The sequence below is a fragment of the Equus asinus genome, chromosome 1, assembly GCF_041296235.1.
Source record: "Equus asinus isolate D_3611 breed Donkey chromosome 1, EquAss-T2T_v2, whole genome shotgun sequence".
Lineage (NCBI taxonomy): Eukaryota > Metazoa > Chordata > Mammalia > Perissodactyla > Equidae > Equus > Equus asinus.
The window spans coordinates 205,400,200-205,418,129 of NC_091790.1; the positions used below are offsets into that span (position 1 = coordinate 205,400,200).

The 17,930-nt window shown below is 43.4% G+C and overlaps 1 protein-coding gene across 4 annotated transcripts in view; it reads left to right on the forward strand.

The window, feature by feature from the left end:
- Positions 1–17,930, forward strand: part of DPP6 (dipeptidyl peptidase like 6) — a 988,762-nt gene that overhangs the window by 760,117 nt on the left and 210,715 nt on the right. For all 4 annotated transcript variants that reach the window (XM_044765679.2, XM_044765682.2, XM_014829001.3 and 1 more), the window contains exon 6: positions 9,051–9,103. In XM_044765679.2, coding sequence (XP_044621614.2) covers positions 9,051–9,103 — 53 coding nt within the window. The remainder of the gene's footprint in view (positions 1–9,050; positions 9,104–17,930) is intronic.

The window sequence follows — 17,930 nt, forward strand, 5'->3', positions numbered from 1 at the left end:
ATTCTGGGAGAAAAGAAGGAGTTGAGATATGAATACTGAATCCTAAGGTATTTGCAACTTACTTTTGTATTTTGAAACTGACAACTATATGTCTCCTATATTTTAACTCTTGCCTAGATTGTCACACTAAATGGTAAGTTCCACATAATGCGGAAGGAAAGTTGTGCAACCAGGGGAACAACGAAGAACATTTAGTTTATATCATTTCCTAATATTTGCCTTATATCACAGGAGATAAACATCTTTACTTTTTACTAAATATTCCAATTTGTACCTAGTTATTTGAGGTCCTCTAGAAAATTTTTCTTTTTAAGTCATTACAGTAAGAGATTTAACTTCATGAAAATGATATAAAATAAACTGGCAGAGTGTGCGGAAATGTGTGCCACACGCAGTCATTAGAATGTCAGGGTGAGCCGGACCTTCTGCTTGAGAGAAGCAGAAGCCTCTCCAGGAAGGACCGATTCATTCAGGAAACTTTCCACCATCATTCAGCTTCAGCGTCAGGACGTATAATTCACTGGAGTGTCTGCTGTAAGAGCGGGGCCAGAGACCAGGCATGAAGTCAGGTATTTTGGCAAGATGCTGAGTTAGTGCCCACTGAAAGACATGAATGAAACAGGAGATTAGAAGTCAAGCAGAGACTGACTTGGCCGTGACATGAGATTTCCGCAGAATCTCGAGAAGGAAGGAGTGTGAATTTTGCATGCGGGAGGGACATAACTTCTGTCATGGTCAGGAGCTTGTCAAATTTGACGTGCTAATTCTTGAACTCATTGAGCCAGGCTTAGGCAGCTCTGGTGTATACTGAGATGTAGTTAAACTTAACCTGGCCAGAGCAGAGAGAGGGGAGGGCAGAGGGGCAGCAGTCCTCAGTGGGGACTGGAGGAATTCTCAGAATGGAAAGAAATTTTAGTGGTCAGCAGGCTCAGTCTCACCACTCCCTGCGTTCTCATTGAGGGTCCAGCAAACTCGGCTTCCACACTTTTATTAAAATGGGCCAGCAAGCCTTTCGAGTATTGGATAGCTTTAATTACCAAAACTTAGCATCATTGGTCTGAAATCTATTTCCTTATAACGTGTACTTGTCAACATTATTCTTACGCTTGGAGCACATGAGAACAGGCCTGCTCACACTTACTCATGAAGCTCTTTGAAACCTTGAAGACAGCTCTCCATCTCCCCTTGTCTTCCATCTTCTGGGCAGACCACCTGCTGTTGCTCCAGGTGTGTCTCAGGTGGCCTCCTTTCCAGACTCTAGCCAATCTGGTCATCTTCTCTAGAGTATTTTGGCTTATTGGTCTTACTCCTAGAAAAACATGACACTCTCAACTGGACCCATTTCTCTAAACGTTAAGGGAGAGTTTCTAGACAAAGTCGTCATCACTTCTTCCCAGAAAGACCTTAAAAATTGGTTAGCTCTTGTCTCAGTCACCTTATTAAAGATGTGCTGATTTATTTTAATTGTGCAAAGAACCTGGATGGAATATTCGAGGCAGTCTCCTCTGCGCTGTAGACCCACCTGATAATTAACCATTCCACAGAGGGAATCTTCCAGGGCTTCTTGGGAGCACAGTAGCTCCTGTGTGATGGGGAGAGCATGATAATGGATGGAATTAATGACTAAAACCAGGAGTGCAGCTTTTTTAGAAGAATGTGTCAAGACCAATACTTAGGAACACACCATGTAAATGTGGCAATTCATGAAGTATTTTTGCAAAAATGGGGCGTATGTTTCCTTGTGTCAGCTCTTCCCACATCAACTGAAAGGTGGACACCTGAGGCTCAGACTTAATGATTTGGCCTTCACTGCCCTCTTAAAAGCTTATGGGGACCCAAGGTAACTTTGGGAGATGTTGGATATGTCTGTTACCCTGATTGAGATCATGGTATCACCAATGTTTGCATGGGCCCAAACTCATCAAATTGTATACAGTAAATATGTGCTGTGCTTTGTATATAAGTTACACCCCAATAAAGTTATTTTTGAAAAGATTCCAAGAGAACAAAAGGAACATTTCCAGGGCATTACCTTCATGAAGTGTCTGTCATGGTCCACAAAACCTTGGCTTGAATTTTGCAGGCAGGTTGCTTTTTCTCTCCTAGGAGACCAGCCACTGAGTTAATTCCCAGCAGAATGGGTATGACCATGCCAGCTAGAACCTAATGGAATTTCCTTCTCTTTTGGTAATAGTGTTTACTCAGAGGATCTATCTCCCCACAGTCTTGAAAACTCTATTTCTCCAACTTTAAGACCAAGAAATCTCACATTTTGCAGCTTCTCTTTAGAGTTTTTATTTTTCTCCTTCAGGTTTTTTTTTCCCCACTCATCATCCATGACATCTCATGCAAATAATATTCCTCCTTTTTCCTTTTTTACCATCCAATTTCCAAATTTCCCTTTCTTTTCCCTGCCTGATCTGTCTTTTCCCTGCATTAGCCTCTCGCAGTGTTTTTATCTTCAGTTCACATCATGTTACCATATCTTATTTCTTTAACCACGTGTGCCAGCCACAGGGTCCTTGATCCTAGCTTGAGAGAATCTTACTCTGAGCTTATCTGTACCCTCTGATATGTCTAATTTCCTCTGTGAGTAGAATATAGGATCAAATAGGAAAGGGTTAGTATATGTCCCCTGGAGCAATCTGCTTGGTGATGCACATATCCATTCTAGAGAATCCCTGACAATAGCTCTCCAGCCTCTACTTGAATTCCCTCAGTGCTGGGGAGCTCAGCACTTCAGGGGACTCTCCATCCCATTATTGGGACACTCTAATGAGTAGACTGACTGTGCTGACTAGGCACCCAGTCCAAAAGGCAACAATCTCCATTGTTTTCTTACCTCTACCATCCATTGAAATAGGTTCTCTCCAACTCTGCTAGTCTCAGTGGGATTCCTGTCTTCCTAGCCAAAGGAATAGAGAAGAAAGAGTTTCAAGGATTCTGTACAATGCCAGTAGCTAGATCATGTAATTCTCCTCAAAATTTAAACAAGAGTATTCTTTATTCCTTTCTCGTGGTTTAAATTTCCTAAGCAAACACTCACAGCTCTTCCCTCTATGTAGGAGGAAACTGAGGCTCAGAGAGCCTGAGTAATTCACCCATCCAGTGAGTAGCATACTGAGAATGGAAGCTGTGTCTTACTCTAAAACTGTGTAATAGTAGTAGTAGCTACACAGTAGGAGCTGTGTCCTCCTCCAAAACTACTCCAACACCCCCACCCCCACTCCCATCTTGGCTCATTGTTAAGAAGGGAGCTCTAGTGGCAATGGGAAGGAGGGAGAGGAGCCTGGTGGGAGGCTGGCCAGTAGGGTGGAAGGCCATGTGGTTACTCGGGCATCCCAACCCAGGGCAGTGTGACTAGGGTAGAAGCATGGCAGGAATGTAAGGGACATTCCAAAGTCACAAAGTCCAGTGAAACTTGGAAACCAATTGTACATGCATATAAAGAAAGTAAGGAATAGGAATGGCTGAAGCTAATTCCAATGTTTTCCTACTGAGAGACCAAGTAAATGGAAGAAGAAAAAAGAGAATTCTTTAGTAGGAAAACAGTTTATTTCATTTTCAAAATATTGAATTGTGGGTAAAAGTTTTGGATAAAACCATCCATGTAGCCCAGCACAACCTAAAAATATGATCCTCGAACTCAGAAGATGGGTCAAGGATAAAAATGTGAATTCAGGAAGAAGTCGTATAAGAAGGCAGAAATGAATGGGATCCGCCAGACCATGGGTGTAGACCAGCAAGAAAAGACCTCCAAGGATGGTGGGTTGGTGCCTGCATCCAGTCAAGGGATGTGCAGCCACAGAAAAGAGAGGCAAAGAGGCTGGAAGAAAGAGGGCAGGAGGAAAATGAGGACAGTGACCTGTCATGGAATGAAGAAAGGAGAATGATTCCTATCACTGTTACCTCGTACTGCAGAGAGATTGAGCAGACTGGAAATTAAAAAGACGGCATTATGTATGGCAGCTGGAAATCCACTTGGAGATCGAAGTTTGAGGATGTTGGGAGTATACTGCAGTGGGTTAGAAGTGAATAGAAAGTGAAGCAGTGTAGACTTTTCTTATGAAGTGCCATGGTAGTTGAAAAGAAGGAGGAGTACGAAGGGAATGTGGCAGGGATTTTGTGCGTGTGTGTGTGTGAGGAATATTGGCCCTGAGCTAATGTCTGTTGCCAATCTTCCTCTTTTTTTGCTTGAGGAAGATTGTCACTGAGCTAACATCTGTGCCAATCTTCCTCTACTTTATGTGGGACGCCACCACAGCGTGGCTTGATGAGCAGTGCTAGGTCCGCACCCGGGATCCGAACCTGCAAACCCCAGCCTGCCAGAGCAGAGCACACAAACTTAACTGCTGCACCACTGGGCTGGCCCCTGGGATTTTTTTTTTTTTTTTAATGCATGAGATTTGAGTTATAGTTTAAAGATTTGGGAAAAGGAACACTGAATGCAGAGAGAGTAGTGAGAAATATAAGACGGGATTTTGTGCTGGAAGAGTTGATAAAGTTCAACTGGAAGCAAAAGGGAATGGGGTCGAGACCTCAGAGATTAGTCTTGGAAAGGAATATGGTAGCTTCTTTCTGTAGGAAAGGAAGGATGGAGAGGAGGTCTGAAGTAAGGCACTTGCCACAGGGATGAAGAGTGGGTGATGGATTTGAGAAGGACTTAAGTTAATTCCTGACCTGAAGTAGGAGGGGGAAGGAGGCATAGGATGGAGTCAAGGAAAACTAGATTTTCAGCTCAGTTTACTGGTTGGATGATGGAGCCTCCAACTGAGATGGGAAATATCAAAGAAGAACTAGGCTTTAAGTGTAGTTGGAGTTTATTTCAGAGAATAGTGCGTTTTTGGTGCCTGTGAGGCATGAGATGGAGTTGTTGAGGTGGAAATCTTGTATGTTGGTCTACAGATGAGGAGCCAGACCTGTGGGAGTCACCGATATTTAGGTAATAATGATTTAAAACTACAAGAGTGGATTACTTCCTAGAGGAAGAGGATGTAAAGTGAGTCTGTGTGAGTGTGCAGGATGGGGCTGAGGCAGGAAAGGCCGTGGAGAAATCAGAAGTGTGGCTCAGTGGGAATGATGGAGGGAAGATAAGAAAGCAAGCTGTGGGCAGAGGGATGTCTCAGAAATATAAGCAGCAGAACAAAGATGAATTTAGCCCAGGACAAACCCTTGACAGATTGTTTTTTCTCCAGCTGTTGAATACCAATATCAACTATTTTGCATGATATATTGAAAAAACAATTTGCTGAAATGGTTTTTTCTCATCTTCTGAATGGTGTTTTGGGTAAGAAGTTTTCATGTATTCATTTTCCAAGGGAAATTTGATGGTGTAGGAAGACACCAAAGTAACTCATATTCATGAACTTCTAAAAGCTTAGAAAAGTAACTGAATTCAGTCTAACTTCCAACTTTATCTCTTTTTCCATGATCAGAAGTATTTAGAGTCTGTTTTAAAGAAAGAAACATAAATACAACAGATAAATAGAGACTATAAAAAGAAAGAAAGAACAGAAAGCCTTTCTCCCTCTCAGGAACAAATTCTTTCAGTGAGATGGAGCTTTTTCTATGCCGTTCATGATAAAGCATTGTGCAAAAGCAAACTCTTGAAATCTGAGCTCTTGAAGGAGTTGTTTCCTTTGTGCCTCCAGGTCTTTGGCTCCAGCTGAGGGGAGATTTTGTGGAAAAGAATGATATTTGATTATTTCGTCTTGGAGCAATGAGAAAATGGTCCTCTCTCCCTCCCACTTCCCCGTTTTTTTAAGAGTAGCACTTGAGTCATAATTTCGCTTTCACTTCAAGGCATTGCATTTGCATTAACAGTTTACTCTGGAGGCTTCTTTACCATACAGACTTGGCAGATCCAGCAGCTCAGATTTTTCTGTCTCTGCTTCTTGACTTGCTCTCATTTTTGTTTGAATCTTTCTAATTAGTGATCCAGTTTTCAAGATATTTGATTACATTTCCCATCCATACATGTTTTGTTTTCTTTTTGCCTCAAAATACAGACGTAGAATTGAAAATGGATAGTCCTCTCATCTTCTTACCATTGCACTTAGAAGGTTATTTTCATTCTGTCTTCCTTTTTCTCATCGGTTCCACTTGGAACATATTCACAGAGCTGAATTTCAGGGTCACTTAGTGGTGTGTTGAAAGAGGCATGCGAAGAGGTAAGGCCAGGTGTTTGTTCGGGAATGGCATAACACAGGAATGAATTGAAATCACTATTTCCAGATGGATTAAAGAAATAGGCCTTCAACCAAGAAAGACAGCACGTGTCCTTGCTTTGCTTATTTATTGTATCTGTTGATATCTTGGAGTTTTCAGTTGACAGCAATCAACTTGGACTTATAACTTGAGAGTTATGAGACACACCCTTTGTTCAGGCTGTTTCCAATGCAGTGTTTAGAGAGAGACAGACCTCAGATCAAATCTTGCTTGGGTTTGACTTAAATTCCTTAAGATTCAATTTTCCTATCCTAAAAATGGGATAACATTGCTTACCTCATGAAGAATGAATGAGTTCCTCTATGCTAGGGAGTTAGTTACTGCCTAATACATAGTGCATGCTCCATGAATGCTAGCCACTGTCACTTTCAGTTGCATCAGCATCAGCACCATCATCATCTCCAGTGCTTTGGACTGTTCTCCACAGTCGTTTCAAAGGCTTCCTCTGAGTGTTTTGGTTTGGGGAGTGGTCCTACCCAGCCCCTCATCTCTTCGCTACTGACCTACTCCTGTGTAAGAAACTACCCAAAACTTAGTGGCTTAAGACAATCAACATTTATTATCTTGCCATTACTGTGAGTCAGGAATTCAGGACCATCTTATCTGAATGGCTCTGGCTCAGGATCTCTCGTGAGGTTGCTACCCAGGTGTCAGCCAGGGCTGCATCATCTGGAGGCTTGACTGGGGATGAAGAATCCGCTTCCAAGCTCCCTCACGTGGCTGTTGGTGAGATGCTTTAGTTCCTTGCTGTCTGTTGGTGATCCAGCGGGGTGGAACCTGTGCCCCTCACCACATGCACCTCTTCACAGGGCTGCTCGAGTGTCCTCACGACATGGCAGCTGTCTTCCTCCAGAGCAAGTGATCTGAAAGAGAGCAAGAAGGAAGTCACAATACCTTTTGTAACCTGGTCTCAGAAGTCGAACATCATCACTTCCGTCACATTCAATGCATTTGAGTCGCTAAGTATGCCAACACTCAAGGGTACAGATCAGGCTCCACACCTCCCTCCTCCCTCCTCCTTCTCTTTGCCTCTCCTCCCCTTCTCTTTCCTCCCCACTCCTCTGCCCTTGGTGTACCTCAGTTTCCTATCTTAACAAACAGAGGTAATCTTTTGCCTGCCTAGGATTACTGTGAAAATAGAGGGAGATAAACAGTGTGAAAAAGTACTTTTGGAAGGAGAATTTAGAAACACTGTACAGCATAGCACCAAATGCCGTAACTGTGGAGATAAGAGACGGAGATATCCATTCGCTTCTGCTCTTGCATCTGAAGAAGCCGCTCCAGCTCAGAGGCCCTGTTTAGTCAGAGAGCAAGGTCATTTGATGGGCTCTTTCTGAGCAGTAATCTACTTAGGACGCAGAAGCTGGTACACAGGTCCTTCCTTCTTCTCCTGGGGAAGCAGCACCACTCATCACTTCAGAAATTACAAACTGAGTCACGTCCATGGATTCCTTCTTAGATGGCTGTGGCAGCTCTGTGAAGTTTCCTTCGCTATTTTGTTCCTTCGTGGGTATTTCTTCATGACTAAAGCAGTATTTAGACTAACTTCTGAGTCAGATGTCCATGCACTGCCTTCCAGCAGGCCACCCTAGGCCCCTTATTTCTGGTTCAGGAGTCCCAGGGTCTCTAAAAGCATGAGATTGTTGGGACTTAAGTGCTGTTGCTTATTTTTATGTCTGGGTCCTTTTTCTCCAAATAACTCGAATCCACGGTGATTTCCTAGAAGTTAATTCAGGCGCCCAGACTAGGCAGGGAGTCTGTGATATTAGCAAAATCTTACCCGTTTCTTTTGCAGGCTCATTTCTGTCATCAGTACCCCAAATGCATTCCTCTATTGCACAAGCTTCACATTAGATCTGTCTTCCCTGGCCTGCATGTCCCTCACCTGTTATCTTCGGAGAGGTGTTCTTAAATGCAAATTACTGGACATTTACCCATGCAGGGTGCCCACTCTCAGAAGTTTCACAGGTAGAGGAAAGTTAAGTGAAATAGGGTTCTCGCTTCAACCCTACAGAGTAACCCATCACATTCCATACCCTGAGGAGGGTCTCCATCCAGAAAGCTGGAGATGAAGGATGCCAAGATTTCTTGAACTGCCGTGTTCTCCCTTCTTTTGGGTATCCCTCGTGTTCTATTCATTGTATTTATGGATTGAGGAGTGATCTCCTGGCTCAAGAGTTTGAAAAGGGCACCCGAGATTTGGGGGTTGTAGGACGTTGGAAACACTGTTTTGTTTTTTTGTTATCTTAGTTTTGAAGGCTACGCTCCCCTCTTGCAGTGAGTTCTTAGCTTATTGACCACCCTCGGAAGCTAAAAGATATACATCAAATTGTACAAAGGGACAAGAGTTTGTCCAATTAAGCCTACGTTGGCTACAGTATTGCAACTCACTGAGGATGCACAATGGAATGTGCCATAATTTATAGGAAACTCCTGCAGTACAAGGGTCTTACTGTCCCATTGGGTCTAGCTGACGGTCTGACAGCCTCTATGACCACAATGTCCTCGTTAGTTCTGTGCTCCATTTAGTTGAGCTGGAAATCTGTGCCCCTAATCTAATCACAAACCAGGTAACCAAGGAGACGACATCAAGCCTGTGGCTGCCCTGTAAACTATGTGCAAATTAAGGAAATAACATAAACAGGATATGCAAACTAACTTCCTAAATAAATAAAAGACTTTGCCACCAGGTCTCCTGATTAAGTACTTTTGGTCCACTGATGCTTATTAGGATTCATAGTGATTTGAAAAATATCATAGTCACTGCCTTTGTCTCAATGCTTGCTTTTCTTCTTTTTTTTTTTTCTTTTTGTCTGTTTCAGATATATCAACACTCCTATACTGGATATTATGTCCTGAGCAAAATTCCTCATGGGTAAGATGGTTCTTTCATTTTCTTTTAATTAGAAACCTGCAGACCAAAGCAAAGCCTAGAACACTGACTAGTTCCTTAATTCTCAGGGCAGGAAATGGGGCATCTTGACTTTTGACAGCGAAGGGTCCTGATATTGTGGGACCTCTGTGACGCCTCCTTAGGTGACTACACCAAGGGCCAGGGGGCCACTTGAGTCCAGTACTTGCCCATTTGTGAAGCTCACTTTCTGGAATGACCCTGCCCACCTCCTGCTCCGATTCCCAGGTTTACACTCTAGATCCTGGAGAACAAGTGTTTTCCCCTGAACTGTGCTTTGCAATCAGGTGCAATCCTGTCTAGGGCCACCTCGGTTATATGCATCATAGAGAGGGTGGCACCCCTGAGCTCATCGGTCTCTCAAAAATGCATGATTTGGGACTCAAAAGTCTGTGTGGGAGGGAAACACACGAGAACAAGTGTGATTTTGTAGGGTTTTCAGTGCTGGGTAGACAGACTCACACAACACAGGGGTGCATTATCAGTAGCTCTTCTGTGGAGTCCAAAGGCAGTAAGACATGGTTAAGATTTGGTGAAGCCATTTGTTGAGTTGGACACGTGGAAAAACTGTCACAGAACCAGGAACCTCGGGCAGAGATGGCTTTTTATTGTTTTCATTTTTATTCTTTCTTTCTCTCCCCTCCTCCTTCCTCCTTCTCTCCTCCACATTCTCTCCCTCCCTCCCCCATCCTCCTGTAGCCACGTGCCCCCTCCGCCAGCCACAGCCTTCTTGTTCCTCACCCCTTCCTTCTCCTTCATACCTTCCATGGTTTCTTTCACAGTATTTCGAAAAGGTTTGGTGCTTAGGAAATGTTCGAAGAAATTGGATTGTGCTGCTGGCAGTGTTGCGTAGGTTCCTGTGAATATTCAGGGGGAGCCATCCTAATTTTCCCAAGCATGTTTAAACAAACAGCAGGAGGTGCTAAAAAGTGTTATTTCATAGGAGAGCCTTAATCACAGCATCAACGTATACAACGACCACAGTCCGTTTTCTACTAAGTTTAGGTAGAATATGGGTATGTCCTCAGAAAGCAAAGATGGGGAAAATAATTTCCTTTGGACTTCAGACAAACGAAAGATGCTTGTAGATATACAGCAAAATGTGATGAATAGTTTCTGTTGGACTGTTAGGAAAATCAAGCCCAATGAAACTGAAGATGACCCACTGTAGTAAAAATAAAGTATCCATAGGCATTATTTTATTTAAAGCATATTTCAAATAGAAACTCGGAGATTTTTCACTAAGGAGGAATTATTCTATTATTTTTCAGGCAGATAAGCATCTTCAAAGGTCACGGCAGGCAGGAGCATAATTATGCCTTGAGATTTATCTACCCCTTCTGGGAACAATAGAATTTATTGTAGATGATGGATATTTTATTCCGTCTTACATAAATTTGTGAAACTCAAAACTCTAAAAGCATTTTATGCTTAACGCACTGTGCTAATATTTTACCGCATCAGTCAGAATAAGGAGAAATGGATTCTGAGAACCTGGTATGAGAGTTTGCCAGACCAGCTGCAAACCTAAGGACAAGGTAGTCTGTGTTGAAGACTTGGTTTCAGTGCTCATGATGATGATGATAATAGAGGATGCCAACATATAATGAGCTGCTTTTGGAATTTTTAAAATAGTAATAATAGTTGCCATCATTTATCGGTTGACTGTCATGCACCTTTACCCCAGCACAACAGCCTTGCAAGGAAAACATTCTTACCCCATTTCACAGTGGGAGCTCCAAGAGGTTAAGTAACTGTTCAACGTCTCATAGCTTGTTTACAGTAGAGCTGCAACCCCAGCCCAAGCCTGGCTGACTCCGAACCCCATCCTATCAACAGTCCCCTGGGGTTACATTATAGCCATGAGTATCAGATTTTTAGTGGTGCTAATTTCTTTCATTTCTGAGCACTCTTACACGATTGAAAGATGTGGCAGATTACTTGTTACATTTGCTGGAAACGACCTCTGGTGGATGGGGAAGACTATGGCCCATCCCATCACCACATAAACTGACACAGCGTCTCCAAAAATGGCATTGCCCCACCACCCAACTCTTCCTCTTTGTCATGAGATTGTTTATGGAAAATGAACCAATTAATTAATTTCCAATGTTGTCAAGAACTTATTTGTGTTAATGAGACAGTGGATCTCTGAACTGGAGGAGCCTTTAGGCCTCGAGTTTTGCAACTGCAGCACCACAAGGAGCTTATCGGCCTCTCACTTGGTCGCTGGTGCCAGGGCTCCACCAGAAGGCGGGAGAACACAGCCCGCCTTTTAAGGCTTATGCTATGGATGGGTTTAAGGTAGAGAGGAAAGCACAATTGCCTTTTTAAAATAAAAATAAAGCTCTGTTACAATACCTAAATTTACATTACTCATAGTACACAAAAACTAAGAGATTTCCTTGATACTTCTGAAGATGCAGATTTGTGCCTTTTTCACAAATTTTTGCCCCTCCTTGCATCACTCTTGCCCCTAAATTCTTCATTTCAGACCGGAAGCCATCCAACCTGCAGGATGGGATTATTTCTTCTTAGCTTCAGGCTTTCCAACAAGCCCCAGAGAAGGGTCAAATTAGTTTTCCAATGCCCTCTGGATTATGATTTCCTTCCTTTTTGCCCACGGCAGAAGAATTGGGGGAGAGTATATCCTCTTTTAGCCAGCCCTGGGGGTCTGGAAGTTAAGATTCGGGCTCTCACCCCCACAGCCTGAGTTTATTTCCTGGTCAGGGAACCACACCACCTATCTGTTGGTTGTCACACTGTGGCAGCTGCGTGTTGCTGTGATGCTGGAAGCTGTGCTACTGGTATTTCAAATACCAGCAGGGTCACCCATGGTGGACAGGTTCAGCAGAGCTTCCAGACTAAGACAGACTAGGAAGAAGGACCTGGCCACTCACTTCCGAAAAAACTGGCCATGAATACCCTGTGATTAGCAGTGGAGCATTGTCTGATGTAAGCTGGAAGGTGAGAGGATGGCACAGAGAAACTGGGTGGGGTTCTGCTCCGCTGGGCACAGGGTGGCTAGGAGTCGGAATAGACTTGATGGCACTAACAACAGGAATACCCTCTTTTCTGTCTCTTTCACGAGCCAGACAGAGGGCCTCCTGTCCCAGGCTTAGCTTCCTTCTTCTACAGTTTGGACCTCTGTAGCTGGAGCCAGGTAGGAAGGATCCTTTTGGCTGTATTCTCATTATACTGGAGTTATAATGAGAATCCCAAGACAGCTGAATTCTCGTCTATTCAGAGATCTACAGCCTCAGGATAGGTTTGTTGACTTTCACATACTAAATTTTCAAAAACTGTATTCTTAAAAGACGTGTCTTTTACACAAATTTGTTGATTAAACCAGAATTAAAGCTGGTTATTTTCAACATAGTGTTTCACCAAGTTTTATATCAGAATTTCAACAAGTTAACTAATCTTCTGTGACAGAGATGATAGCCAGCTAAATGTTCTCTATGACAGGTCCATTGTATGTTTTCATAGAAGCGTTTTCTAGACTTGGCTGCTTCTTGACATTTTCCTGACGTGAATTTTTTCTTGAATTAGTTTTCCCTTTGACTTGAGTGTTTTTGAAAGAATTATGTTTCTATATAATTATAATTTCTCATATCTATTTGGATGATTCTGAAAATCATATGGACTAGAGAAAAATCAGTCCTTCCATAGTAGAAATCAATTTTAAGAAAAACTTGGCCGACCCCTTAATTAGGTAGCGTTGGCATTTTGGGATTTGGCAAACAGAGTAACAATAGAACAGGAACTGAGAAGTGTTTGAAGGTATTTTTATTTATACGCCAGGCTGTCTTCTGTGGATGTTGTTGCCCTAACTTTGCATATTTACTGGTATTTTTCAGGCATCAAACAAATTATACAAAAATTCTATTCCTTTGAAATTCTGATCGACTTGTGAAGCTGCAGTCTGTGTCTATGAAATGAATAAACTGAGACATAGATTCCTTCTGTCCGGAATTACTCTCTAACTTTATAGGCTGGACTGCAGAGGAGCATTCCATTTATCTAGAAAATAGGTACCTAGGTTAATAACACACACAGTGCCCAGCGCCTTGCCTACCATCATGATGTGGGAGGTAAGAACTTAAGCCCTGTGGTCACATAGACCTGAATTTGAATCCCCAGGCTGCCACTGACTTTTGTGTGTGGCCTTGAGAGTTGTTGTACTTCTACAGATCTTAAGTCCAATATTGTTAAAAAGATGATAATAACAGTGTCCAACTCCCAGGCACGTTATAAGAATTAAGTGCAATGATACATGCAAAATGCACAGCAGAGAATTTTGCCTCCAGTGAGTGCTAGGGAATATTATTTCCTGATATTGTAGAAGGTACCCAGTATACATTTGCAATTTCATAATTAAATATTATCAGACTTTACTTTCTAGCCAACTGAAATCCTTTCTGTCATAAGGAGAGCAATGATACACCCCTACAATGATAAAATTCCCTTTAGCAATTTTTCAAAGCTAAGGCTTGTTCCATGACACTCAGGTAATTATAATTCCCATGTGATTTTAATTTCTCTCTTCAAAGAGATGACCATCACCTCAATTATCTACACTTCTCATGCTCAATAAATTCTTTTTTATCTCATCTCAATCTGACCTGCAGTTAATTTTTGAGACATTCTTGTTTTGCCTCCAATGGAAGCAGAAAAGACAATATAAGTCAACAAATATTTATTGAAATGCCATATTGAGCAACAAAAGCATGGTTGCTATCCTTAAGAAGTTCAAAATCTTGTTGAGAAGGAAAGACACAGACTTATATAACAATATATAATTAAGTGCCCCAAATGAATATTTTAGACAGGGAACACGAAAGAAGAGCGAGTTGTGGGCATCAGGGGCATCACAAAGGATCTCATAAAGGGAGTCTGGCTTGATCTGAGCCTTATAGTTGAGTAAGTTTTTCTTTTTTTTTAATAGATGGAGACAGAGAGGAGCTATTCCAGGCTGGGCAAATCATTAAACAGCCTTGACCTCCGCAGTGAGCCAGCGTCCTCCTGGAATTAGTGGGATGCCAGGCCAGGCTGGAGCAGGGGTGTTCACGTGGGATTCTGCATGGGTAGAGATAGGGTTGGGTGAGTTTTAAGATGAGCCTGGAGTGTGGAGGACCTAAACACCACCCCAGTGTGATGGGGTTTTACAATAAGGACACATTGAACACTTTGAGCAGAAGAGAGATGTGATGAAAATGGCAGGCTTAAATTAGTTTTATGCTTGTGTATAGAGTAGACTGAAGGAAAGGGAAGATTAGGAGCATGGATTCAATTAGGAGGCCTGGTGGGGAGTAATGAAGTCACGGAATGTGAGAAGACACAGTCAATGCGGGAACCACATTAATTGTGATCATGGTAGCTGGTATTCTCTTGGAAAATGAAGACAGGTTTCAAATGTTTATATCCCATGTCCCTCTAATTAAATCTTTGGCAACCTGTGTCCCACTGTGAGTTGAGCCTGGTGCGTGAGAAGATTCAAAGTAGTGAGTTCACGAGGGCAGCGCCAGTGTTGGCACCTTGTGGATTACCGCATTTCCTTCCTGGCCATTTCTTTTCACATGAATCCTCAGGGACCCTGCTGCTGGACCTTCCACACAGACACACTTTGGCTTTGCAGAGCAAGCTACCTTCACAGCTGCCAGAGCTGCAAGAATAGGATTCTTTGTATACCCTGGGGAAGTACCAATAGGAAGCCAAAATGTGGAAGAAAGAGATATGCTTAAAATAGCACTGTAGGTGTCTGTACCATGGCACCGAGGGTGGAGAAGCCTACTGTTATAGGCATTCACACATTTTCAGGACTGTGGACAGCTCAGAGATCCACACGTCCAACCTGGCCTCAGCTGCTGCCCCCTCTCCTCCTTTCCCCTCCAGACCTCCTTCTTTCTCTCTCTTCCTCCCTCTGAAGTGCAAACTCTTAGCAAACATTACCAAAAGAACATAGACTTTAGAGTCAAACAGATCTTGGAATAAACTCCCTGTCAGCCTCTCTACCTATGTAAGCATGGAAAAGTTGCTTCTCTGGGCACAGTTGCTCTCTGTATAATGGAAATAAAATGCCTGGCTCATAGGTTTTGTGTAAAGGCTATATGAAACACTGTACAATAATGAGATGAGGCATTTAAGTGCCTACTTTGGTGTGCGGAAAGCACTACAGGCTCTATTCACGGTGGAACCATGGCCAACCGTAATATGGCCAAATCTTATTAATCACACTTCCCCACAATTTCCCTACATTTGAGACAGAAAATAAATTTCATCCTCAATGCCAACTCTGATCAATTGTAATGGCTTCCTGGAGCTCTGAGTTTAAAAGTAGTCTAAAGCCATGCCCGTCTCTGTGGGAAAGAACGTTCTGATCGAAGAGTTTGGCCTGTAGTGAGGGAGGGAAGGAAGATGCATGCAATGCCTTATATGTGCCAGTCCTGCTTCCGTGAATAACACATCAATGATGTCCAATCACTGCTCCCAAACAGAACGTGCTCCTAGGCGTCCACAGCTTTGCTCCATCCATTCTTCACCTCATTCCTCCCCCACACATACTCCAGAAACTTCCTGCTCACTGTGCATCTTGTGTCCAAATCCTTCTGATCCTTCAAGCCCCAACGTCAAAACCTCTCCCTCTAGAAATCCCCGGCCAGCTACCTGAGCTCCTAGAGTAAGCACACTTCTCATTTCACACCGTGATTTATCCTCGCGTTAAACAGCTAGTTACCTGCTTGTAGGTACATAATTTTTCTGAGCAGAATGTTTAGAAATGTTTTCGCTATGCACGTACCGCCTGACACCTTCCTCTCGCACATTCTAAGGCATCAGAGAGCAGGCTTTCACTGGGAGACGCTTGGACTGTGTCCCTAACGCCGTGGCTGTTGTAGTGGATGAGACATGACTGCACGAGGAAAGCCGCGGCAGACATGCCTCTGCAGATCTCGCCCTCGTTCCTGCGGCGAAGGTCTCCAGCGACAGGACTAAGTTAGGCAGCGGGAGAAAAGCCATTAACCACATGCAAAGGGAGCCAGTTTCAACCATCCTTTCCCATTCAATCTTTTGCTGTCCTTGAGGACTCTCCTAGCACGTCTAAAAGATTTTCAAACAAATTCATGTGAAAATGAAGTGAAAATATGCATGATTCCTCATTGCATCAGGCTCTTATTGGTCCTAAACTGCATGTGCATATCCCTTGAATTATTCCCGGCACAGTAGGTATTCCCTAGATGTCTGATTGATGGTTGGAGGAAATTAATGAAGGAATTAAGCAATGTTGACTAGTAAGAAGATGCATGCCTGGGCCCCAACCCAAATCGATTAAACGAGAGTCTCTGAGGATGGGACCTCAGCAGTTTTTAAAGTTACTCAGGTGATTTTAGTTTGGATCTGGGGTCGACTGGCCTTGCCCCCTCCTTCACTTGCTGTCACCACTAAGTGATGCCCAGGATTGTAGTTGGAGCTAAGAAATAACCCTTCTGTCTCTGGAAACAAGTGATGAAAGTTTCTCCTGAAACATTAATTTCCTCGTCGTCTTGACAGACTCAGAGAAATAGTGGCGGGTCTCACGCTCTTGGAGATTTATTTAATGATGCTCAGCAAAGGCTCCACAGCATCAAAGTCTGCACCAGGGAGATGGGAGAGCACCTGCTCTGTTGTCATCTGAATTCATCCCCAGAAAGATGCTTGTTCTTAGCCTGTCTAGGCCTGCCCGAACTGGCGTTTGACGTGGGCTCCACCTAGCGGGATGAGCAGTGCAGTCACTATTCTGATTCGTGCGTGCATTTGGGGCTCTGTGCTGCACACGATCTTCTCTTGAAGAATCACAGGGTCGGTTCCAAGTCACACAAAATCAGAGGCGTGTATGTTGAACCCTTTCAGCGAGGCCTGAGAATCAATTCTCTGAGAAGGACGTGTCTCCATTCCTGATGTCAGCTTTGTTCTTGTTCGTAGAACCTTTTCTAAGGAGAAATGCCCTTGTGCATTTGGCTGACACCACTGGACGGCTGAGCTTGCCTGACGTTTGCGGTGTTCTGTGATCCATTCCTGCCACAGAATAATTGGGCCCTCAGCATGTGCCAGGATGGTGCTAGCCACGGGATGGACAGTGGAAAGGCCACGTGTGTCCCTTGCTGTCTCGTCTATACTGTTTTGTTTTTACATCACCTTCCTCTCTTCTCCCTGCTTCAGACTGGCCCTACAGAGCGCTGGACACAAAGCCACCTGCGTTATTTCCAATGGTGACATTGGCTTAGACTGAACATCAAGGGCAGCCTTGACCACAAAAGCAGCCACTCAAGGATAGTGGGAGGCGCAGCTGTCTAGACCATGGGGCGGGGAGGCTGGTGGAGAAATGAGCATACACCAACCACATCTAAATAGTTACAGGCTCATTGCAGCATAATTTACTTATAATAACACTCCCGCTTCTTAATAACTTTTCCACAAGTTTTGACGCATAGGTGCAATCACAGAAGTCCTCCACAAACCAAGGTAGAGAACATTTCCATCACTCCACAGTATTCCATCGTGCCTCTCCTCCATCCCCTGTGGCTGTCCCTGGCAGTCATTGACTGGCGTCTGTCCCTAAGGTTTTGCCTTTTCTAGAATGTCTTAAAAATGGAGTCACCCTTACCTAGCCTTGAGTGGCTGGCTTCTTCGTTAGCATAACTGCTTTCAAGGTTCACCTACCTTGTTGCTTGTATCTGTAGCTCATTCTTTTGACTGTGAGGAGTGGTCCATTGCATGGATATACCATCATTTGTTTATGTGTTCACCATTTGAC